This window comes from Streptopelia decaocto (genome assembly GCF_964273445.1).
Source record: "Streptopelia decaocto genome assembly, chromosome: 1".
In the NCBI taxonomy this organism is placed as follows: Eukaryota; Metazoa; Chordata; class Aves; order Columbiformes; family Columbidae; genus Streptopelia; species Streptopelia decaocto.
In genome coordinates this window covers 25,452,825-25,478,503 of record NC_138663.1, presented here as the reverse complement: position 1 = coordinate 25,478,503, position 25,679 = coordinate 25,452,825, and the positions used below count along the sequence as shown (strand labels likewise).

The following is a 25,679-nucleotide window of genomic DNA, read 5'->3' as shown; positions in this document are numbered from 1 at the left end:
GTGTTGTACATTTGAAAGTGAGTTTAGTTTCTTAGCAAGAGGACTACTATATGTATGTGCTACATGCCTACCCAGTGTCCCAGATGCAAATACTTTGTGGGGTTTTGGTTTTTTTTGGGGGGGCAGGAAAAAAAGGTTCCTTTATCTTTTCTGTCAAAACTTACAAATCTATTATTGTGGTAATTTATCCTACTTATTAGACTAGATCTAGTATTTTCAGGCAATAGCTTCAGTGCCATCCACTGAAGATTTCTCTGTATTTTTCAGGCAGACTTTCCACCAGAATCTTCTGAGGAAAATAACAGCCAAAAAAAGAAAACCCCTTATAATGATTTCTAATGTCTGTCCTAACAGCCTGCTTCACTAATCCATGTGTTTAATTCTCAGGTTCAGTCCCTGGGGGATCTGATTATTGGGGAACTTGTCTCCTCAGCTCTAATTTGTGTAAAAGGCTTCAAAAAAACAGCTTAATCAGGGAAAGCTGAAAGCAAAAGTCTGTTTTTCCAGCTTCCTTGATTTGCTGAGTCTCCCACTGAAATATCAACTAGCTCTACAACAAGACAGTTTCCCTCCCTGACCCATCAAGCAAGGTCAGGAGCCAGGAAGAACTATTGACCACGAGAGATGCAGCCAAGCCTGGACAGTCATTTTCATCTCCACGTCACTGCCAATGTCCTAGTCTCAATCCACTTCACCCAACCCTGTGATGCTAAGCAGCTCAGATGGTCTCCATTGGCACCTGGAGCCCTGATAGAGGAGCCAAGAGGCATTACCTTCTGCTCATCTGCTGGTGGCAGTTGAAAGGCTGCACAGGTTGCAAGATTTCCAAGGCTGAAGTGTCACCACCTGGGGTTTTTGTGGTCCCATGACCTCTCTTCAGAGGTCCTGAGTCTCCAGCAATGACATATAATGCATAAACCAGGGAACACAGGCTCCCACAATCTGCTTCATACAAACGACAGCACCAGATTTAAAGATACAAAATGTTTGTGTGTTTCTTTGTGCGCACTTTTTGACTGATTTCTTCATAAAAAGGAAGTGAAGTAGATGTACACAGTGATACCATCCCCAGAAAAATCAGGAGAAACAGAGGCACATGGCCAAGAACACCAGTCATAGGCCCAGGCTGAAGATATTGCACCCTTTTGTGGCCACATCTTGGAAAAATGCTGTCAGATGAGGAAAATGGCCATGAAAGAAACCAGATGTATCGCAGAAATGTCACACCTGTCTAGAAACTTGACTTCAAATATATGGTGTTTCAGTGGTCCAAATACCATCCATGACCTTTCTACTAATTCTGCACAGCTTTTTCCATGCTTTTTTGTCCCACATGCTATTTCCAGCTGTGCGTTCCCCTGTCCCACAGCTGGAACATGGAGAGAACACGTCGCTTCTACACTACATTGTTTTTGTTGAGAACTTTTCCACTTCTGTTTGCGTAATGGCAGCAGACAGAGAAGGAACAGTATGTATCAGCCAGAACACAATGCTTCATTACTGTGCCTCCAAGCATTGCGCCTGTCATGGATAACAGATCTGCTTGATCCCAGCAATCAATGTGCCTGTTCTGAGCTTTCATAATAACTGCAGACACAACCAGCCTTACTTCAGATAGAAACTGTCTCCTACTGCATGTCACGAAATAAAATTTTCTATGCCTGCTTTACACTTGCCAGTGAAAAGGAGATGGACACAAGAAAATACCTTGCAAAAATTAGATTGGCAGGCTGGCTGCTATTCTCCATAATCTCTTCCTGAATAGAAACTGCCTGAGTTAATAACTGACTTTTTCTCCTTTGCAAAACAGTGAGCTCATTGTGTGTTTCCAACAGGAATATAAAGTGATGAATGGCAATCCTGCCAAGCGTCTTTTCCTCTGCTCCCCAGAGCAATGCCAAAAGTGAGGATGAGAGATTTCCTCTGACTGTGTTTATACCCTGCTTGCTTTGGAGAAAATGATTTTGAGGTCTGATTAATTTAGCACTGGATGTGTGTTTCATTGATATCTCCTATTGCAAAGTTAATCTCTGTCAATCTAAAATGACTGAGATGTTGAACTGAATATTGCTCTGACAGACTGAAAAAAAATCAACTAAAAGAACTTCTTGGGTACTGTATAGTCCATATCTAGCAATATTTAGCTATGAAATATAGCCTTGTATTTCACAGGATGGTTCCGCTACATTGAATAAGAATATTCAAGCAAAAAGGTCACATTATTGAAGTTTGAAGTTCCTTCTTCATTCAGTACAATAGAAGATTTACACACTTTTCTAAAATAAGCATTTCCCTAGACACCAACCTTATTTCTATTCTCTAAGGCTGAAGAACATAAGCTTGAAAGAAGGTGCTGTTTCATGGAACACAGCATGAACCCATGCAGGCAATGGTACCTCCTGCTGCCTGCAACAGCTTCCATCTGATAGAATTGAGTATTTGAATTGTTCAACTTACTTTATCAATATTTCATACAGAATTTTAATCAAGGTAGTCTTCAGACATGACAAAAACTTTTGGGCTCTAAGGAAACTCAAGAGAAAGTTCTCCACTGAAAACCTGAAATCTAGTCTCAGGAGCACTGGAAACTTGCAGCAGAAAAAATTTGTCGCTTACATTAGGTTTATTCAAGAGCCATGTGACCATGAGTAGATGTATTTACTGATTTCTGTCATTCAAGATTAGACAATTCTATTCGTTTATTTTTGGAAAAAAGGCACCGTATATTAATTTTCAGAAGAAGATGGAAGAGAGAATTTTTTTTATGTACCATCTCATTTTGAATGCATTTGAAAGGAAGTTCCTGTTTCTAACCATGGAAATACATTGTTGTAAGAGATACCTCAATATAAACAAAACCAAAACCAAACAATTCAAAAAGTAAAATAAAAAATATAAAAACCATCTCTGCTTATCAGAATATTTTCTTCTATCAGATAATAAGGTCCAAGGATCTGACCTATCCCGACAATAAATAGATAAATTAGGCAAAATACATTTTAGAAGTCAGGGCAGAACTAATTATGCTCAGTAGTCTTACTATACCTTTTCCTGAAGCAGATTTATCACAACTGAGACAGTTTTGAAGAATCCTATTTGTGGAGCTTTTCTCAGCTAGAGACAACTTCAAGAAGCCAAGTTATTTTGGTGGCCCATCAGTGCCTTCAACTGTCAAAGTTATGACAGATGTGTTGTGACTGGCCCATGTGTAAAGGAATGAAAGGAAGAAAAGAGAGGAGAGGAGAGGAGAGGAGAGGAGAGGAGAGGAGAGGAGAGGAGAGGAGAGGAGAGGAGAGGAGAGGAGAGGAGAGGAGAGGAGAGGAGAGGAGAGGAGAGGAGAGGAGAGGAGAGGAGAGGAGAGGAGAGGAGAGGAGAGGAGAGGAGAGGAGAGGAGAGGAGAGGAGAGGAGAGGAGAGGAGAGGAGAGGAGAGGAGAGGAAAAATAAAAGTTTTGGCAAGCTTGGATACCATTTCCTATTCCATATTTGATAGGTATCAAAGGCTAAGGTACAGCTAGACCCTCACAGTGTCAGAGTCACTGGGATGACTCCCAGCACAGGGAAGGGAAAGGAGGAGTCTGAGCTTCCCTCTAGGAACAGGTGCCTGGACACTCTATGGCACCTTGGCTGAAAAGCTCCATCCAAGTGTATTGTTACAGCTCTTATGATGACAATGTCCTCCTTACCCTGAAAGAAGCATTCCTTGCTAGGTGCCTTCCCTGTTTTCTACATATCTATCTTCCTGCATCTTTTGAAGGCAGAAACCTTATAGCTTTTTAGCCAGCAAGTGCTAAATGCTGGTCCATCTGCCTATTATTGTTCATTACCTGGAGGAGCCTCAGTTTTAGTTGCCCGAGCACTCTCTGCCTAGAGTGACTTTGCATGGTGCCTGAACAGAACACTCAAGCAACTATCAACTCCAAAATCTGTTTTAATACATAAAATTCAACCTGAATCCTTCATGTGAGTATGGTCTTTTATCTTTATATAGCAAAATATATCCTGAGAATTGGCTTGGCTTTATTATCTATTGATTGTACATGATGTATTTATCTGTCAAGTTATGAATAATTAGTTACTAGATAAATATAATAGCTCTAGGATAAATTGAAACAACTGCTTAAAGCACCTGCCAGTCTAGAGTTGAGCGTTTGCAGGAGGGAACCCTGCTAGCCCTTACGACTTCTTTAAACAAGATAGACTATTAATCTCAGTGGGGTTGCAGAGACATAACTAACAGAATAACTTACCCAAGATTTTTTAATTTAGCAAAAAGCATGTAAAACTTCTGTTTACTGAACAGCAATTCGAATAGATTGTGAAAGCAAAGCATGTCTCAACAAATATATGCACCTTATTTAATTCCGTACTCATTAATGTACAAAGTAAACAACATTTTCTTCTCTGCTGCATGTTGACGTCCTATAAATTATTGTCAGCTAATCTGAAGTCAATTATTTGCAATTACTGAAAATTAGAAAATCAGAGCATGAAATGTGGGCCTGACTTTTGAAAGCAAATGTGTAAGGTGGATGTATGAACAGCCAAACAAAAAATGATGTAAACAACAATTTTCAGACTATTTTGGCCATCTCTGTAGGAGCCACAGAGTTGTGGTTTAACCCTGACAGGCAGCTCAGCACCACCCAGCCACTTGCTCACACCCCTGCAGTGGGATGGGGGAGAGAATCAGAATAGTAAAAGTGCAAAAACTCATGGGTTGAAATGAAGACAGTTTAGTAGTTTTTAAAAAAGGGAGGGGAGCGAAGAACAACAGGGAGGGTGGGAGGAAACAATACCAAGAAAAAGAAGCAATTCAAAAGAAAACAATTGCTCACCACCAGCTGGCTGATGCCCAGCCTGTCGCAGAGCAACAGCAGCCCCTTTCAACCTCCAAGCCCCATCCAGTTTTACTCCTGAGGATGATGTCATATGGTGTGGAATATCCCTTTGGTCAGTTGGGGTCAGCTATCCCAATTGTGTCCCCTCCCAGCCTTTTGTGCACCTCCAGCGAACTCAGTGGCGGGACAGTCTGAGGAGCAAAAGGGCCTTGACGCTGTGTAAGGCCTGCTCAGGAGTACCTAAAGCATCCCTGTGTTATCAACACTGTTTCCATCACAAATCCAAAACATAGCCACATACCAGCTACTATGAAGACATTTAACTCTATCCCAACCAAAACAAGTACACACAGAATGACTGTGAAGGAGTTCTTACCTTTTAATTGTACAAGTTTAAAAAAAAAATAAAATAATAACCCTGAGGTAAGTAATCAGTATTTTTTGAGTTTTGATAGTAAGATAGTTATGTAGTCTGGAGAGGAGCAGAAGAGAGACAACAGGAGCTATCTAAGTACTAAATTACCTAGGCCACCCAGGCTTCTTGCATAGCAAACTGAAGAGAGGCTCTTGCCAAAAATTATTCTGAGTACCCCAGTAAGCCCTGCTCTAAAGTGTTCCTGATAAAATCTCTCTCTTAACACAGCTGGACAACTGAGGTCATCGTAAGTGTTAAAAGGTGGGTGTTGCAAATACCGTACAGTGCTGCATTTAGCACTGTTTAAAACCTTGTGAAAATAAATGTTTATATTTATAAAAACTGACAGCACTAGCTGTTGTTGAATAACAGTGTTTTCTCTTTGGAAGGTTTCATAAATGCAGTCACAGACAAAGATTCACCTCTAAGTTGCAAAATTTGAGACTGGAAAAAAGAGAATGCATTCAAAATGAAAGTTCAGTGCAGCTGCAAGGGATGCTATAAAAACAGAGATGATGATCAACTTCTTTAGGAAGTTTCAGATGAGATAATTATGGTGGATTTTCATCAGAATAAGTAAAATAGTTGTATTTCAGGTACATTAGTTTTGTTCTAAACAACATTAAAATTGCCAAACCCAAGGTTTCATATTCAGTGACTAACAGGGAAAACCTCACAGCAAAGAAGATAATCTACTGCTGAAAAACTTAATTCTTTCTTTTTTTGCTAGATATTTCATGAAAGGGGAGAGTTAGGAACGGCTTTGCTGTCATTGAAAGGGGCAGTTATCCCTCCCTTTCTGCTGGATGTGACAGAGAATGCAGTTTGTAGAGTAAAGGAAAATACAGTTCTTCTGTAATCACAGTTTTCCTGATGTCATCACATCATTTTGGTGTCCTTCATGGGAATTCAGTCCCCAGTGCACAGCCCTTAAATCCTGTGGCTGACATGAGCTTTTAATGGTTCCTTGATAGGAAATGTGAAGGGTCACGAGACTACTCATGCTATAGGCTCTGATATAAATCAGGCAGAAGCAGTGAAAAGAAATCACTTTAACAGATTTGTAAACACCTCCAGTTTCAGGAGTATTTTCTGTAAGCTGAAGTATAAGGATGGAAGTCACAATATCTGGTGCCTGTCTTGTAAATAGATTCATTGTCTTCCCTTTGGTAAGTGATGTAAATTCAGTCCACCTGAATAAGTCCCAGTTATAAAGATGTAAGCTATTACTTTCCACCTCACAAAAGCTTTCTAAGATGCAATACGTCCATATTTGTAAAGCAATTTCAAATCTTCGCATGGAAAGTACAACCTTCGTTTTATGTGTGTTGTAGTAAATTGATATATTAAGACAGTCTGATGAACCACTGTATTTTTTATATTTCTTTATTAAATGATGCTGCACCATCATTAGTTTCAGTCACTGAAAGAGAAAATGAATATGCATGCTCAAAGAAAAGCATAACTAATGTATGTAAAATCTTTGTTCATTAAAACTAATGAATCTCCCTTGATAAAGAGCACTCTGAAAAGTACCACAGCTAAAACATTTCTAACTGAAATCACTTATTTATGAGACTCCTTGTTATACCCTGCAGAGGCACCTCTAAGGCATCTCAAGCTCCTAGGGCTAAACAGTAGTGCTAAGAGAGACCTTTAATATATTTATGAATATTATCCAGTGCACATGTCCCAACCCATGACTGCCTTCTGCAGCGCAGGTAAAGCTGTTCCCCCAGCCTTTAGCCCATCATGCTGGTGTTGCATCTGAAGAGCTCCACCTTGAAAATAACCTGTCTTCTGCCAAGGGTGTTTTTGATTGCCAGACCTGAGGACTCAGCCCTAACCACATCGTTGGCCCTGGATTTGCCACCAAGGAGCCCATGTGAGCCCAGAGGGTTGGAGCTGTTGACCATTCCCCCACTGGTTGGGTCCTGCAGACCCCAGGCCAGGCCGGTGTGTTGCCCTCCTGGTGGCTCACTGCAGCACGCCAGGCTGCTCAGGCCTGGTCAGCCATGGTGCTCAGTGAAAGAGTCCTAGCTGAACATTTACCTCCAGTCCAGCCTCTGGGGACCCACTCAGGGTGACAGAGTCTGGGGCTGCAGATGTCCTTTCAGTGCTAACAGGAGGAAGGAGAAGGTAGGAATTCACCTGTGCAGAAACACTGTGCATGTGGTCCAGGCACTTCGCTCCTTACCACTAGAATAAGGTGAATTAACTGCCTAGCTGGAAAGGCTGTGTGTTCTGGGGAACGTGACAAACCAATGTGTTAATCTAAAATGGCCAGTGTATCACAAAATCAGGCAACAACTTCTCATGTGATCTTTTTGTCTCAGTGAGGCACACATGCACAGCATTATCTTATTTTCTTGTGGAACAATTAAAAGATAATAAAGGCATGACATATAACATAAGCCAGATTCTAGACATGTTTTCTGTTAGCTGTCATTAATTTCTTGGCTTGCTGTTGAGAAGATCTTCTGTAAGTTTGAGGCTGTGTTTGCGAAGAAGCATGGTGTTGAGTCATTCCTTATAGTCAGTTAATTATTAATCATGTCAGAGACCTCTGGCGGCTGCAGTGACCAGGCTGCTTTTCTCTAAGTGTTCAGGGATTCTCAGTCATTTCATGCTGACATTTAATGCCACAGAAAATGGGGGGAGAGGGGAAAAATGCTCCCCCTATTTTCTGAAAATATGCACTAAGTAATTATCAGATATGAAATCTCTGTTAATGTATCAAAGTCAGTTTTTCAGGTTCTTCACTGTGTCTCCTGTGCTTCAGCTGCCATTGAATTCCAGATGCTACACGGCATTTGGCTTTCAGAATCAGAAACCTAACCAGGAAGATAAACCTAGACTCCCTCTTACACATGTAACCAGCCACAAAAATTGCAGAACCAGCATGCCATCCTAGAAATCCCATAAAAGCTTCTGGTTTCCATATTATTGTTTGAGAGTCTTTTCTTTGTGCTTTCCCTTAATGCTGGCTTCCAGCTGTTGCACTACAGTCAATGGATGCAAAGTGTCCTTCACTCATGAGCCACCTTCTGCTCTGGGATGGAAGTCACCTTCGCAAGCAATGAAGCTCACCTGGGAAATCTCAGATCTCGCTCAGCAATTTGATGCCTGCAGTCTCTGAAAAATCAGCTTATGGACAGATTGTGACCAATGACAACAAGTATTAAGTCTGATTAGATCAATAGATATGAAGAGGTAAAAAAAGGCTTTTAAAAGGCCTGGCAAGCATTCAGAAAATTAGCTGGGAGATGGCATAAAAAACACTATCACATTCTGCTACTCTCAAAACCCAGAGGCTCTGAGAAACTAGCTCACGGCAGTTACAATATTATGTTTTTCTGAACCATTTCTTCCCATTTAAAGAGATTTTAACTGTAGGAGCAGCTGAGATGGATGCCTGTGTTCCTGAACCACAGTTGTGACAATGCAAAAAAAAATATTAGAGGCACTTACATGCTAATCTGTCTAATCTCTTATCCAAAATCACTGTTCTTATTAGCTGATGCATGCAAACAAATAAAAACTTCTGTCATTTGCATTTTAAACAGGAAGGCACTTCTGATTTGCTCCTGCTGGAGGATGGATGCAATGCAACCATTCAGCAGTTGTGATACTGGTATTCACAAGCAGCTGATTCCAATTAGCAGTTTTGGATAAACAGAATAATGGATATGAGTGTAAGTGACACTTTTCCTTTTGTTTGTTTACACAGAAAGCCAGACTTGCTCGAATTCGTGCAGCGAAGAGTGGGAGTGCTAATGCCTACATGCAGAGCAAACGAAATGGCTTACTGAGTAACCAGCTGCAGCAGGTAATGTTTTCATACCCTCCACCTCCAGAGAAACAGCTTAATGACAGCCTGGTAGTAGCTTATTCTATTCATCACCAGGGCAAGCCAACTTCGGTCTTTGGGTATGGTTATCTTTAGAGGTAGATTAAGGAAGGATAAATTGGACAATTATTATTGTTCAAGGAAGATTATGGGACTCGATGGCAAGGTATAAAAATATGAGGGAAATGGCCAGATAGAAATGCTGGATTCAAATGTAACACACATTTTTTAGAATTAGATCCTTTGGAAGACATCATTAATGAAGTACAGTTTCTGCAAGTAGGTTTGATTTATCTCCTTTGACTTTAGGCAGGTAGGACACGGGCGACAAAACCAGGCTTCATCGTCGGTGAGGGAAAGGGGTGCCTCCGGGGCACTGTTTGCACAGAGGGTTGTTGCAGAGTGAAAAGCCTTCCCTGGAAGTGTCTAAGGAGAATGTCTGTGATAACCACAAACGCATCAAAATCTAATGTTACCTGAAGCAAACTCCCCCCTTAGCCGTGCTGAGGAAGCCGGGATGAGGGCAGGAGCCCCGGGCAGCAGCTGGGACTGGGATCCACAGTGACCCGCGCTGCCAGAGGCAGGCCCGTCCTGCTCGGAGCTGCAGCCACCTGAGGAGGACTGAAGGCACAGTGTATTTTACCCCTGTCATTTTCTGGCATAGAAGCAATTCCCTGAGGGATACAGGAAGGCTTTCTTTCCTCTATGCCCTTTCTGTTCAATATGTGTTAAAAAGCTGAACGCTTTAACCTATAGCCAGAAGCGGAGGAAGAGGCTGTCCTGCCCGTCCGGTCTGGCACAAAGGATGAGCAGCAGAGCCCTCGCTTCCTCTTCTGCTTGAAAGAACTCAAATCTTTGAACTAAAAGGACACCAAATACCTTAATTGCCATTCCGATTTAAAATATCCCAAAGTTGAATTGTAATCTTTCTTATTATCCCACTTCCTCTCCCGTTTAGTTTTCTGCTTTCTAGTGAATAATTATGAAAGCAATTAATAAACAGTGGATGCTTTCTATTTAATTCTTCATTCTGTGCCAGTAACATCTGCTATACGCTTTCCAAACTCAGCAGATTGGGATCACTGACATGAATTTTTGTGTAAGCAGCAATACCACAAATTCTTTAGTGCTATGAAATGATCCCAGGAGGACAACTGTGTTTAATTTCCTTCAAATGAGGCACATTCTCAGCAAAAAAAAAAAAAATAGTATATTACTGTCACTTAAATTTATGATAATTTTAAGCATGCGTTGCTTCAACATTCAAAGCTTACATGTTGATTGCAAATGTAAATTGTACTATTCCATCTATGCGTAAAAAAACTAAGATACAAACATTTAAAAGGAGGTTCAAGGGAAGGAAAGAAAATATTTTGATTAAAAAATAAACAAGCAAAAGAGAACTCAGGTCCAAAATAAGTTGGGTTATACTGTGTAGATGAAGCATTGTAGTTATGCTACCATGTACAATCCAGATTAGTTCTGATCGAATATTTGGATAAGAGCCCTCTTGCTCACAAATGAGAATAATACAGAGTCTTATGTATTAACAGTCCTCCAGTGAAGAAGAACAGGCCTTTGTTAGCAAATCTGGCTCTTCCTTTGAAACACAGCACCACCACCTGCTTCACTGCCTAGAAAAAACTACGGTAAGAAAAGAGAACTGTGTTTTCCTGTGCATTCCAACACCAGCCTAGTTTAGAATGTTTTCGGTATTTCTTCTCATTAATAAGCCTTTATATGAAAGCATTTAGCTGGAAAGAAAAGCCATTTTATCTTGTTTTAAGGCATTATACCCACTGCATATAAATAAGAGAGAGCTCCTGGGTGAGAATCTGATCTGGGGTGAAAGATATTGGCATCAGTGAAATGACACCAGTATAGCCAAGCTGTATACGGGGTCTTCAGTATGATCTGCATACACTCCATAATATTATCATTTGCACTTTTCTGCAGTACCATTTGTAAAACATCGTTTGTAATCCACACACATTCAACACTCAGTGCAGTCAAAGCAAGTTTTTGCCTGAGTAAATGTTGGGCTTTAGTACAGCGAGAGCTGCCAAGTGTTTCCTCAGACATGAACACGACCCTCACTGGTGTGACTGTAAAAGAGGATCCCCAACCATCCTAGTTTAAAACTTCAAGTGCTTAATCCAGATGCAGGTGCAAAGCTTCAAAGTCATTTGGCTTCAGTTTAGACCCTGAGATCCCTGTAGAAATCACTGATGTAATTCATAACAGCCTAAATATGCTCATCTAGATTTGAAACTCTCTATAAATCAAATAGACTACTTATTATGTGTTCTCTATATTTTTCCCTGGTCAATACCTGAATAATTATACAGTCATAAAGGATACAAAAGTACTACAGGGTTATGATTCAGTAATAACTAAGTGCCATGTTTGCTAATAGTGTATTTCTGGACGGATAAAATCACAACTATAAGCCTAATAATCCCTAAATTTACATCGTTTCTTCTTTTATCGTATTGTAAGGAATCTAAGAACATAAATATTAGTTATATTGAATTTAATCTTCATAGAATCTTCTCCATTCCTACTTTTGGAGTAGTTATTTTTATATTACGTGCTGTAGGACAAAATGTCTTGCTTCCTATTCAGAGTATAATGTGGTTTCTTTGCCAAGATTCAGGCTGGGTCCATTAGAATATTTTTGAGACATTTTGTACTAGAACCTGATACAAATGATCTGCCTTAAAATCTGTTTCATGGTTGAACATTGAAAACATATTTAAAAACCCTTGTAGTAGCCACAAGTCTTGTCAAACTCTCATAGAAATAATGAAAAAAAAATTCTGTTCATTTGATGGGAATTGGATTCAGCACCCGAAGTTTCACATTTCCTCTCATCATAGTGGTGGAACACGTAAACCTATTCTTTTTTTTTTTTTTTAAACAGAGCTTTAAAAAAAAAAAATAAGTAGGTCTGTAAAGCAGGTACTATCTTGTTTCCTGAATTTGCATAGAATCTACTTTCTTTGTTCCTTGTTTGTTGAGTTCTGCTACTGGCATTGATGTTCATATGACACAGGAACACAAAAATGTGTGCAGGGGTTCCAAGTTGTATTCTGCAGCTTCCTGTTCATATCAAGCATTCCTAAAATTTTAGTGGGGACATGAAGTTTTGGACCATCTGCCTGTGGAATCTCAGAAGTTGCTGGTTCACGGTGTAACAGCGAGAGTGAGGTGCTGCCTTAGCCTTGCCTTATCCTTTGAAATATCATTTGGTACAAGCATCAGCACAGATGATGGTACGCAAAGGCGTATTTTCTCTTTTTTGTCGCTTTAAATTCAATAGGATAAGAACTCTTCCACTCTAAAAAAATGAAGTATAGGCAATGTTATGGAATTCTGTGAAAATTACATTAATAATGAAAATAATTGCACTGAAAGTTAGATTTTACATACTAATTTTAGCTGAATTAAGAACAGTTAATTAAGAAGTATAATAAAATATATTAAATTGAGACATTATATTGTTTCAAAATGTTTCCAGTCTACATTAAAAGTTCACTCAATAACCCTCCTTAATGGACCCTACTAATTGAATTGCATTGAATTGAATTGAGTTGGTTGCTCCATAAAAGTTTTAGGAAGCACAAAATTACTTTTAAGTGGAAAACTAGTGGAGTATTTGGCAAACATACTACTGTAAGCCACTGAACATAATCTAAAGACAGTGATAATGTAGTTTTTCTCTCTGAATTTTATGTCCACTCTGTGGTCACATTCAAAATCTTGATTTTGACTGACATACACCTTGTAGAAATCTATTTTCGAGCAAGTTCTTTCCATATCACTTGAAATTGGCATTCTTCAACACCACTCAATTCCACACAACCTTATGCCTGAGTGAATAAGAACAGAAGAAATGGAAATAAAAATAATATGCCTATGAAGGTATTTCCATTTGTCGCAAACACTTGGCTGCAGTTGCTACACTATTTACTTTGCTCACATATTTTATATTAGCACTGTACTGTAATTCTCCTGGAAAACATCATCACCTTTCCAATTAGCGCGTCGTTCTTTAGGGGAAAAAATGATGTTTCTCATTTTGATACACAAAGACACAGCATGCTAACAGACTTTTAGTAAAAGAGACTGAGTAGAGCATAAAACAACCCAGAAAATGCTCCCTAAACCATCCTCAGGGTCTGCAGACTGATTCCAGCAGTAACTGGAAAGACTTAAAAAAAAGAAAAGAAAAGAAAAGAAAAGAGAAGAAAAGAAAAGAGAAGAGAAGAGAAGAGAAGAGAAGAGAAGAGAAGAGAAGAGAAGAGAAGAGAAGAGAAGAGAAGAGAAGAGAAGAGAAGAGAAGAGAAGAGAAGAGAAGAGAAGAGAAAAGAAAAAAAAGAAAAGAAAAGAAAAGAAAAGAAAAGAAAAGAAAAGAAAAGAAAAGAAAAGAAAAGAAAAGAAAAGAAAAGAAAAGAAAAGAAAAGAAAAGAAAAGAAAAGAAAAGAAAAGAAAAGAAAAGAAAAGAAAAGAAAAGAAAAGAAAAGAAAAGAAAAGAAAAGAAAAAGGAAAAAAGGAGGCTTTCTCAAACTGTGCATGAACATATCTTAATGGGCTGCTACTTTAAAAAGACTGTAAAAATTCCTCTCCCCGCTCCCCACATAAGCAGCACCACTATTTCACACTCTTTCACACACAAAGATAATGTGGAAATCACAGTTATGTGTGAAATTCTCCCTGATCAACTACTGAGTCAATATAAACCAGCCGTTTGCTTGAATTTGGATTCAGGTCTATGACAACCCTGTAAACCTACTGTCCATTCTGGGATTAAGCAACAATTGCAGGAATAAAGACTATGTCATTTAACTAAATGATCAGTCTTCTAAACTGTGTTCAGTACATCCATCTACAGTAATTAGGAACTTTTAAATGCTTTTAAATAGCTGCCTCATCTCCTATAATTAAATATTCTCTTTAATTGAATCTTCTTCTTTTGCATGGATGCATACCTCAAAACATTTCTAACATGTAATTCAACAGGAAGCTTTATAAACTCATCTGGAAAATATTTATTATTTTATTTTATTAGAGTTCACTACAATAAATCTTATTTATTTCTAAATGACATTTAGAGCATTTACATAAGCACCACTTGCATTTTTATTAATAAACATAATCCACTGTTTTGTGGCACTTCATAGATTATACAGATATTTATAATGCAAACTACATTACAATCATGTGGTATTTTACAAAATATTTTGGATTAACTTTTTCTTATTTAGAGCTCTGAACATTTTGTTCCAGTGTTTACATTTGTATTGATATTCAGCCAGGCTAATATGGGCTAAGCACCATAATCAAGAATAAGCTGTCTAACTTTCCCAGTTTATTCAGTTGTGTCAATTTAAGCCTCTGAACAATCATGATTAATATGTTTGCTTTAATTATCTTTCTGTGTGTGCTTTATCCCTTTGTTGGATTCCTCTGGGCTAGAATCACGAGTTTGTGGATGAGCAAGTCTATGAAGAGAGCTGCATGGAGGTTTCCACCGTCAATAGACCGCCCAGCCACAGCCCCTCTCTCTCATCTCAACAAGGCGTCACCAGCACTTGCTGCTCACGAAGACATAAAAAGACTTACCGCATCCCCAACACCACCATCACCGGCAGCCGCCCAGGCAGCGTACAAGAGCTCAGCACCATCCAGATCAGATGTGTGGAGAGGACGCCTCTGTCTAACAGGTATCTCACACTGTCTGCATGCCCAGAGCTGAACCCCTTTGCTTTGTGCTTTAAAAAAAAAAAAAAAAAAAAAGGCTAAAAACACAAACACAAAATACCAGTCTCATGTCAAAATGGTCTGAGTTTTACAAGTTTCTTGTGATGCTGAGGTACTGCAGCAATTCCATGAACATACTAACCTTTACTAGTGCATGCATCGCTGTGCCTCACTCTCGAGCATACATAATATACAAAATGTTCTTACACAAGCGTGGCATAGAGGAATCAGTAGGAGACTGGAACTGCCCCTTAGTTTCCACTTTCCTGTATAATAAATCATAGAATCATAGAAAGGAGCACAAGGATCATCTTTCTTGGCAAAAGCACAGTCTAGGCAAGACAGCCCAGCGCCCTGTCCAGATGAGTCTTAAATTTGTCTAATGTTGGGGAATCCACCACTTCCCTGGGAAGATTATTCCAATGGCTGATTGTTCTCATTGTGAAAAATTTCCCTCTTGTGTCCAATCAGAATCTCCCCAGGAGTGACTTGTACCCATTGCCCTTCATTGGCTATGCCAAGTTTGCTCCCCACAGAGCTGCTCAAATGCTTCCCCTGCTCAGAAACACTTAAGTGATGACCCCAGAAACTTTTAGAAGTGCAGAAACGGTGGGAAGGAAGGGAGGAAGGGGGCCTGTCCATGGACATGGGCATGGACCACCCACTGCTGGGTGCAGAGTGGTGGGTAGTGTCACTTCGCACCTCTGAGCTCTGCAATGGGGCAGGATGGAGATGGACGGCTGAGGGAGTGGAATCAGGCACATGAGAGGTTTGCAGTAACGTGGACTTTCTTTCTTCATGGATTTTTGTTTCTTCCTGCAGCCGTTCCAGCTTAAATGCCAAAGTGGAAGAATGCGTTAAACTAAACTGTGAGCAGCCTTACGTCACTACAGCAATAATTAGCATCCCGACACCTCCAGTCACCACACCCGAAGGAGATGATAGGCCAGAGTCTCCCGAGTATTCGGGAGGAAACATTGTCAGAGTATCTGCTTTATAAAATAAGGAATTATTTATAAATTAGCATAAAGACCACTTGCAAGCTGAGCTCGAGCAGTGAGAAAAGAGTCATGAGGAATGAGAGAGCTGACAAAGACAACACCCCTTGATGTCTGCGCCAGCAGCCGCAGAGCAAGAAGTTCAGGAGAAACTAAACACTTTTTGGGTTTCAGTGTCATAGCGTGTGAACCAAAAGGAGTTTCTTACCCCTTCTCGGAACTGACGCGCGGTGGAATCTTCTGTGACCATTCTGACTTACTATATGAGCACAATGAAATGTCCCCATTGATGCTTCTTCTTATCATAAGAGCTCTTTTTAGAAAAAGAAAAAATACAAAACAAAAAATAGAAACAAACCTGTGTTCCTGCTGAATGCAAAACGACAAGAAACATTTTGATAACACGTCTTTTTTTTTTTTTCCTGTTAATAAACCACAAACTTGTTGAGAAACTGTCAAAAAAATGGAAGAAAAAAATGCTCATGAGAAATATGTTTGTACTGACTGAACGAACTACAACCACAATGCATGCTGAAATTATTTGGACCTGTGATCTCAGTTTATTTTTGTTGTTTTTCAGATTAGGCATGATAAAATATTACTGTAGAAAGGGGCATTTCCGTGCACTTACAACAAGCTGATTGTTAATGTTCCATGGTAGTTGTACAAATAACTTCCCTCTGAAAAATGCAGTATTTCTTATTCAAACACTCATTAGTGAACTAAAGGTGTTCAGTTAGTTCAATATTTACTATTGTTTTATCTTGCTTCCTAGGTACTGTTACAACTGCAATAAGTCATTGTACACCTGTTGTATCAGAAATCAGGATTTCTTTTTTTTTTAAGGTATATTACACAACTTCATCTACACTAAACACTTCTAATGGCAAACATTTAAATAATCTTACAGCCAAACAGTGCACCACAAATGTGCTATTCGGTCATTGTTCCTTTTGTCGACTGTCCTCTATTTCTGTGACAGTTTGTTGTCCACTCCAACATTACCGTACTATTTGGGATTTCAAGGCTACTGATGAATCAACACAGTCCTTTCTTCGTGGGCAACTTCTCTACTTCTGTATTTTAAAAACACAGCTCTCATCCCAATGTACTCTTGCAGGATCAGTCCCATTTCAATTAAAATGACAACAAAGCTATTTTGGGGTTAAGCTAACACTCATCTCCAAACCTTCCTTGTTGATACTCTGCAGCATCCAGAGTATTGGCTACACTGGAAGACACCGAAAGACATTCAGTAAAAAGAGATGGCCTAATTATTTTTGTAATTTTCTGTAAACTTGCATCCTAAAATTGGTTGAGAATTTATATTGTGTGAAGAAATTTAATTACCTAAGAATACTGATAGCATAATGGATTAGGTCCCAAGGCTATAAAAATGTAATGTATTGCAATTGGAATTTACCCACATTGGCAGGCCTAAAAGCTAATATTAAGGCTCTACTAGTTAAGGCTTTTTGCTTCATTTTAAAAAGATACTGATGTTACCAGAAACCTTTCTGGTAAAAAAAGCATCACTTTTCTTCATGAAAGTGCATTAGATGTATCATAATGCTTCCTATATACATGACATACCATACATCATATACATCAAATATACATGGAGTATATGCATATCAATACATACATATATACATCAAAAACACTGGATCAGAAATGATTGCATGTCTGCAAAATAAAATATGCATATAAATCAAAAGGCTCAGTGCATTAGATACCATTACAAGAAATGATTAACATAGTTATTTAATAGTTTGAGTAGTGTATGTTTCAGTACAGTATTTGCTAGCATTCTACTGACCTGAAAATTTGCATTAAGAGACAATACCCACTAAAAACTGAAACTTGCTGATGATACACTTTTTACTGCACACAAGTACTGGTCTTTCTCTCTACCTGTCAACAAAGATTGAAGAGTAGGTGATGGACTATCATGCTACAGTACATACACCAAAATACAACAATATCACATGTTAGAATTACATTGCAATTAAAAGGAGTACATAATGTCATGCATTACTCTTTTATAATTTACTTATTCAGAAGCTTGGTTAATTTGCAATTAACTTCCCACTTTTTCTGCAAATCAGAAAAACTTACTCGTTGTGAACTGAGTTTCTACGTTTCCCTCCAAGCTGAACAGAGAGCAGGAGCAGAGGCTGTGCCTGGGCTGACCCGGGGAGCGCTCCCGCTGAGCTCTGCTGAGGCTGGGGACCTGACCTTCCTCTTCTTTCACCCCGTTAGAAAACTCCAGTAGATCTGCCGAAGCTGGTGGGTTACATAAGTTTTAATGGAGCTTCAAAGACAGTCAGAATGGACCCACTTGCATCCTACTTCTACCCATGGTTACTCATGCAAAAAATGGCTTGGTCCCCACCTTTTGCCAAACAGTTATTGGTATAAGAACTGTCCTGATATTAGCAACCTGCAACAATTTATTTATGCCACATGGTACTTCTTGACTAGTTATATCAGGTAAATAATGCAAAAAGGCAGTTAGTAAATCCACTTTGGGACAGATTACATACAACCCAGGAAACCTTCTGACTCCATCAGGTCATGTGTCTTTTAAAATATCTTTATTCTCCTTTTCATATGGACTAAAAAGAATGCACTACAGCAATACACTTGCATAACAGTTCTACCCCTGAAGCAACTTGTACTTTCATTTTTAAAATGTGGCTTAAGGAATAATTTAGTATGATTTTGCAGAATTTCAGTCCTGTCTTCTATTCCCATGTCACATGCAAAATCATTAATTTATTCTGAATTCGGGAAATACACATTCTTTTGGTGTTTTAGGTGATTTAAATGCTGTTTTGGTAGTGAATGACTGTCGATGACTGTGTAAAATGCATCTGTACTGTACATGAAATGTAATTATTTCTGTGTATCATACAAAGAAATCGAGGTTGTTGTTTTGACAATTTTGTTTGACAGTCATATATCGTATTTCAGAAGGCAGCATAATACCTGCATTATGCTGAACAAATAGACATTTGAGGAATATTTAAATAAAACATCTGCATGCTTGAATGGGTCAACCTGGTTTTGCAATAACTTATTCATGGAACTTTTTTTTATTTTCCTAATAAGGTTAAAGGAACACTAAATCTAAGGGCAACGAATATCCCCAACACTAATTCCAGGCAAGCTGCAAATGCATCTAAACCATACCAGAGCCACCAAGACCAGGATGCCACAGCTGCCCTCCTCTTCTGTGGGTGGCCATCACCATCCCACCCTGCAGCCGCAGAGAAAATTGGGGCATTAAATTATTTCCAGCAAAAGCATACACCCGGTCTCGAGAAGAATACATTAGTGAAATCGCAGGATCATAATGTTTTGGGCAGAGAGGGTGCTTAGGAGGTCATGTGCTCTCTTTCCTGCATCTGGGACTTTATTTTCCATTGACTATTGTAACAGCTGAAGATTTTCATGTGTTCTGGAATAGCAATCAGCTGATGGGATAGGTAAAGGTGCAGCTGAAAAAGCAGTCAGGCGTAAACAACATATTTAGACTGAAAATACTGCAAGATAATTACCTGGACAGCTTAGTGTCTTACCTACTTGCATTATCTATTTACTTTGAAGGTACCCATTTTCACAGTATCTATGTACAATAAACAACTGAAGGTGGGGGAGCGTTGAGTAAAAAGCAAGGAGATGCATAAAAATTCTGAAGTATTTAGGACATCCCAATTTTTTTTTTTTTTAATGGAGTCAATCATACACAAGTCTTAAAGTTTTAGATACAATCTCACTTCAATAGTAGTAATTCATATGAATTAAACATAATGTTTCATGGTAAAAACTTCAAAATCTATTTGAAATGTGCTGTCTCCATATTTAACTGTATAGTCACTGTGACCAGCAGTATCTCTTTTTAGTATTTATTCTTCATAGTTTCCCTTATATTTACAGGTTGCTTTTAGAGAATGAACTGTTATAAAGAACAGAAAACATAGCTGCATTTCCTCCAGAACGGCCTGTCACACAACCTGCTGGCAGCCGAATCAATACCTTGTCTAAAGACCAGGAATAGTGAATTTTGCCTCCTAAAAGCATCCCCATACCTCCAAGTCATGAACTCATGGTGCAAACCTTCCTCAGCCCCAGGGCTACAGGCAGAGTCCCCCAGACTTGGCACAATTCCTTGGGCTGACGGAAACACCTGATGCAGGCAGGGAGTGACCCCTTTTCTAACACACTTGCTCTCCTCGCCATTAAGGGATCTGTGAAAAACGTTAAGGAGCAGCTCCACAGTTGCTTGTTGCCACAAGAAAGATTTGGTTCATTACGCTTGATACTGCAGAGAAGAACACAGCAGCATTCTTCTCCAGGTACTCTGGAGGGTGAAGTAGTTTTCAACTCTGCAAGTTTTCACTTCTCTAAATGTTCCCCTCTTGCCAAGCAGCCTCTCTCCTACACATATCCTAAAGCTTTACAGCAAAAGAACAGGCTCGCAGCAGCCCAGTCAATCAATTTTAGGGCTCTTTGAACAATCCCTATAAAAACAGAGACACCTCATAGCCTGTGCACAGTGAAAGAAAAGAGTTTGAAAGCATTCCAATTTACAGCTGAGACCCATTTTGGCAAGTGTGGTTAGCTACTCAAAATAGAAGGATTCTTTCCCAGAATACTTACCAGTAGTCCTTACTAGGGAAGGGAACACTTAGGTGGAGAGAGGTTCTCCTTCCCCTCTACTCTGCTCTGGTGAGACCACACCTGGAATATTGTGTCCATTTCTAGGCCCCTCAGTTCAAGAAGGACAGGGAACTGCTGGAGAGAGTCCAGCACAGAGCCATAAAGATGGTTACCGGAGTGGAGCATCTATGAGGAAAGGCTGAGGGAGCTGGGGCTCTTTAGCTTGGAGAAGAGGGGACTGAGGGGTGACCTCATCAATGTTTATAATTATATAAAGGGTGAGTGTCATGAGGATGGAGCCAGGCTCTTCTTGGTGACAACCGATGTTAAGACAAGGGGTAATGGGTGCAAACTGGAACACAAGAGGTTCTGCTTAAATTTGAGAAGAAACTTCTTCTCAGTGAGGGTGACAGAACACTGGAACAGGCTGCCCAGCAGCGTTGTGGAGTCTTCTTCTATAGAGACATTCAAAACCCACCTGGACACATTCCTGTGTAGCCTCATCTAGGTGTTCCTGCTCTGGCAGGGGGATTGGACTAGATGATCTTTTGAGGTCCCTTCCAATCCACATTCTGTGATCCTTCCTGCCATGTGGGTCTTTCCGCTAATGAAACCAGCCCTGTACACAACACAGACCGGCTCAGGATCTGGATAGCCAAGGCCAAGTGAGGTTACCCTGACCATGGATGTTCACTTTGGTAGGGGTTCACAAACACTGGTTTGGGAGGTTGGTCCTGTACCAAAGGAGCCCTACTCCAAACAATCCCTCTGCTCTTTAAACAAGCTGATGCACCTACTGGCAGTGCTTCCTCACCGCCTGGGAAGCCTAACACCAAATGACCCGGGCTGTGAGCATCTCTAATTCTAGCTGTGGACTTCTCCAACCCATCTCCCTAGCCTGGCTTGCCAAATCTGTTCCTTCATGAGCTCTGACCTTGACACGAGAAGATAGGCAGGCAACCCTCACTGGTAGCCTGGGGAGTCCCCCCATGGGAGGACACTGGATAGCTGGAGCGTGGCTAAGCGAGCTGCCGGACACTCTTGGGGGAAAAACTTTAGGCGCCAGGATTTCCTGGACAACGGGTGGGACTTCTTCCTGCCCTTTTTTACATTACTTAGCTTAGGTTGAGACTCCCTACATTCAGCTGTAATCCACAGCAGGATGTAGCTGTGTACATGTAATCTACGCAATCCACGATCGAAAGATTCCACAATTTGTGGTTTGGTGGGTTTTTGTTTGTTGTGGGTTTTTTTGTTCTTTGTTTTTAACAGAGAAAAAACAATGGCTCAAATCCACTGCGTAGCACCACAGGTCTGCAGCACTCCGAAGCCCAGGGCTGGTTTACATCCAGACTTTCTCAGACACCTGCTCTTTTTCTGCATGGGAACCTTGTCCTCAGCTGCAGCAACACAGCCCAGTGGGTGCAGTGGAAAGGATGGAAATCTGCAGGAACACTGGGCATCAAGGCTTCCCAAACAGTGCAAGAGAAAGTATTTCTGACAAGATACACCAAGGAAAATTTTGGGAAGGTCTGTCCTTTAGGCTTTTTCTTACCTCCCAAGATAAGAATTAGCATCTCTGCAGGAGACGTACAAGAGCAGACAGGCAACCTTGCTTGCAATACTACCTGTGAAATAACTACACCCACGTGTAGACTGCTAAAAACTAAACAACAGCCCACACAACTGAAGAGCTTAATTTCATGAGCCCTTAAGAAGCTTTCTCAGAAGCTATAAAAAAAGAAAATGGAATTTACAACGCAGTTTCTCCACGACAGAGTAAGTGGAATGGGCAAAAACACGTCAAATTAACTCACACTAGCAGGAGGACCCTCCCAACTCCCACCCCAAGCATTCACAATCTAGGACTTCAAAATAAAAAAGCCATTATGGAATTTAACACAAAAGTAATTTTATTGTCCTCCGAATCACACCTTGTTGGTTTGGGTTTTTTTTTTCCTTTTCTTTTACAAATTCCAAAACAAATGAAAGAATTCTTGAAATGTAGTATTATGTAAAAACCCATTGGCCACAAATTACTGTAATCAGTGGAACAAATATATATTTCAGGAGCATGGCCCACTGTAAAAATAATCCTATGAAATAAACATTGTTCATAAAAATACAGTAAAATGCACTTTCCCCACCTCAATAAATACATTTTAACGCTGTTTCCAGTTGGCATTTTCAGCCACTAGAGAGCTTTTACTGAAGAAGCCAACATATAATTTCTCCTTATGTACTTTACAATTATTGCAATAGCATCCAGAACTGTGAGCATTTTCCTTGTAGTCTATTTTTTTTACCTTCAGGGGAATCACAGACAGGAGAAAAGATTTATCTGTAAAAACGTGCTACTCCCACATTGATTCCCATTTTGGAAAGAAAGTGTTTTTTTTTTCTTTTCCTTTTACTAAGAAATAGTCTGTAGAACAAACATTTTCGAAGAAGAATTCCTGGGAATTACTCAGAAAATTAAAGTTTATTGTCCAGAGTCATAGTTTTGTTTTTAATCCCTGTTTAATACATTTAAAATTAAGCAGTTATGTTAGATAAAACCAGAAGTTTTAGAACATCTTTAACAACGGCTAAGATAAAGGTTTTGCCAGAAAAAAGGAAATCTCACCCTTTTTACAAATCTTGCAAATTTTTAAATCCAAGTATTGACTTGAATTGTAGTGCTGCTTTCCATGCACACACAAAACCCCACAATTATATATACATAAATCCCTGATTAAGACATTTTCCAAATGGCTTATTAAACATGTAACAGTCAATTTCAGCTGAAGTCACATTTTGTTTGTCCAAAGCACAGTCGTTTCTTCAGAAGATGAGTATTTCCTTTCTCATGATGCTTCCTTAAAGGTTCTATCTGCCTGTGAACGAATCAGTATTTCACACATCACACAGCTTGTGACAATAAGTTAAATACTACTGTGCCCAGTGAATTAGTGCCTTTTAGAAAACAAACAAAATCAACTCTCTTTCAGGGCTGAGACTATGGCTAAGAGGCAGACAGGTTTATCCTTCTTCCCATGCTCACCTCCTTCACTTCCATGCGTTAGCTGTTTTCTGAAGCACACAAAGACCGGTCTATTTGGCATACTTGATGGAACAAAATAAACCCAACAACAACAAAAAATACAAACAAAACCCTTTGTGACTTCTCAGATTCATTCCATCAACCTATAGCTCTTCCATTTCAAAGTGTGTACTGAAGCTGTTTGCCATGGATGTGTGTTCAAAGATCCTTGTCAGGCTTGGTTTCAGTAGCTCCACGGAATGACACGACAGCTGCTGCGAGGCTTCTCTCTTCAGGGACATGATCTGACCCGCCCCGGGATCCCTTCTGTCGTAGTAGAGAGCCCACAGCAAAGTGATCGTGAGGATCATGGCCAGGATCTGCGTCACTCCAATAGAGATTCCCAGAAATCTCAGCACTTGCAATTGCTTCGTCCCTCGCAGAAAACTGTACATTTTTTTACCGCACCCCTACGAAACAAAAATAGATTAGAAATATTTAGTCCATGTTATTTGGCTTGCAGTTCCCGAGGTTTAGCTCATCCTACTTAGTGCTGGCTCACCTGGTTCCCCAAAATTTCTCTTTCACTTCCTTCAAACAACACTTTGAAAATTATTTTCCCTATTTTCAGATCTCTTCCATAATGCCACCTTTACGTTTTTTCATACACAGAGTTTACTGCATGTAATGAGCTCCAAGAGATCTGTGCTGCTCTGCAATTCAGAAATCACTCAAAGCTGATGCGAGTTCCTATCAACTATCACTGATTCATAAAGAAACCCACCAGTTTTGCAAAGGTTTAAAAGACACTAAATCCTCTTAATAGTCTTCTTTCTGTCCTTAAATTGCAGATCTTCAAGGTTGTCAATTATTTTAAACTCTTTAGATGACTTCTACAAATAATACCACAATCTGAAGTCAAAACAACATCCTAGGAAAGACCTGCACAACCTTATCAGTGTTTCTTGCCTCCTTTTTAGTGTTTTATCTGGACTCATTATATGCCAGTTTACTAGTTCTGAGGAAAGTCTCTATGGAGGAGAAAAATCATTACGTTCCAGACACCATCTGAGTAAGGAACATCGAACAGAATAACCTTTAACAGAGGGCTTCTGACAAATTTTCAGAATGCAGTGGGTACAAGCAGATTTTACTTAGTACTTAACAGTAATAATACCACATAGGTGGCATTACTCCTGCTTTTTATTCTTGAACTAGAAGCATCTCCTCATTGAAAAAAATATATCAATTTATGTTAGTTACACTCTGCTTACCTCCTCTATCTGCAGACTGTATTATACCATTAATTGGCTTAATTTACTATCTGAATGTAGAAATACCTCTGTAAATTATTATGATGGCACTACATTAAGAGACAGTTTTCTCATATCTTCTGCTGGGCTGTTGCTACTTTAAGTACGATGATGTCTCAAAGTCTTTGTAAAGACTCATCGTTATTTGCTCAGAGGAAGAAAAAAAAAGGAGAAAAAAATCATATTAACTTCAAGTCATTTTTACTGGGAGGCAACACTGAAGCAAATATTATGAAAAATGACAGGAAAATTTACCAGTTCAAAAATGAACTGGTTTGGCACAGCAGTTTCCACAATTTTTTCCTTCTCATACAGCATCTCTGGCCGCAGCAGGTCCCCAGGCTGTCTCAGGTTACCTACAGCTCTGAAGCAACCTGAGCACCAATACACATCCCCCTGACAGCTATGTCAATGTGGACTGTGCAGACATCTGAGCTTGAAAGTCACCTCAGTGCATGGCTGCCTCGTTTTGCTTTGTTAACAGCTGTGAGAGCAGCTGTAACAACCCACCCGGCACCAGGGTCTGCACAAAGCCAGGCTGGCAGCTGGACCCTGCTCCAAAGCGCTGACCATCCCATGCTGCGCTAGGATGATGGTCACAGACACCGCCTCTCCCTACCATTGAGCAGGTGCAAATCCAAAGCAATCATTTAAAAAGCAAGTTTGCTGATGACACTAAGCTGGGAGGAGTGGCTGACACGCCAGAAGGCTGTGCTGCCATCCAGCGGGACCTGGACAAGCTGGAGAGTTGGGCAGGGAATAATCTGATGAAATTTAACAAGGGCAAGTGTAGAGTCCTGCATCTGGGCAGGAA

The 25,679-nt window shown here is 39.9% G+C and overlaps 2 protein-coding genes across 6 annotated transcripts in view; one reads left to right on the top strand and one right to left on the bottom strand.

Moving 5' to 3' along the window:
- KCND2 (potassium voltage-gated channel subfamily D member 2) overlaps positions 1 to 16,688 on the top strand; it is a 269,365-nt gene extending 252,677 nt beyond the window's left edge. Inside the window, exons 4-7 of the mRNA XM_082056544.1 lie at positions 8,985 to 9,083; positions 10,658 to 10,753; positions 14,583 to 14,830; positions 15,690 to 16,688. Of these exons, the coding sequence (XP_081912670.1) occupies positions 8,985 to 9,083; positions 10,658 to 10,753; positions 14,583 to 14,830; positions 15,690 to 15,867 (621 nt within the window). The 3' untranslated portion in view covers positions 15,868 to 16,688. The remainder of the gene's footprint in view (positions 1 to 8,984; positions 9,084 to 10,657; positions 10,754 to 14,582; positions 14,831 to 15,689) is intronic.
- Positions 16,689 to 22,425: 5,737 nt separating this feature from the next.
- Positions 22,426 to 25,679, bottom strand: part of TSPAN12 (tetraspanin 12) — a 46,742-nt gene continuing 43,488 nt past the window's right edge. For all 5 annotated transcript variants that reach the window (XM_082076059.1, XM_082076060.1, XM_082076063.1 and 2 more), the window contains one exon: positions 22,426 to 24,022. In XM_082076059.1, the coding sequence (XP_081932185.1) occupies positions 23,717 to 24,022 (306 nt within the window). In that variant the 3' untranslated portion in view covers positions 22,426 to 23,716. The remainder of the gene's footprint in view (positions 24,023 to 25,679) is intronic.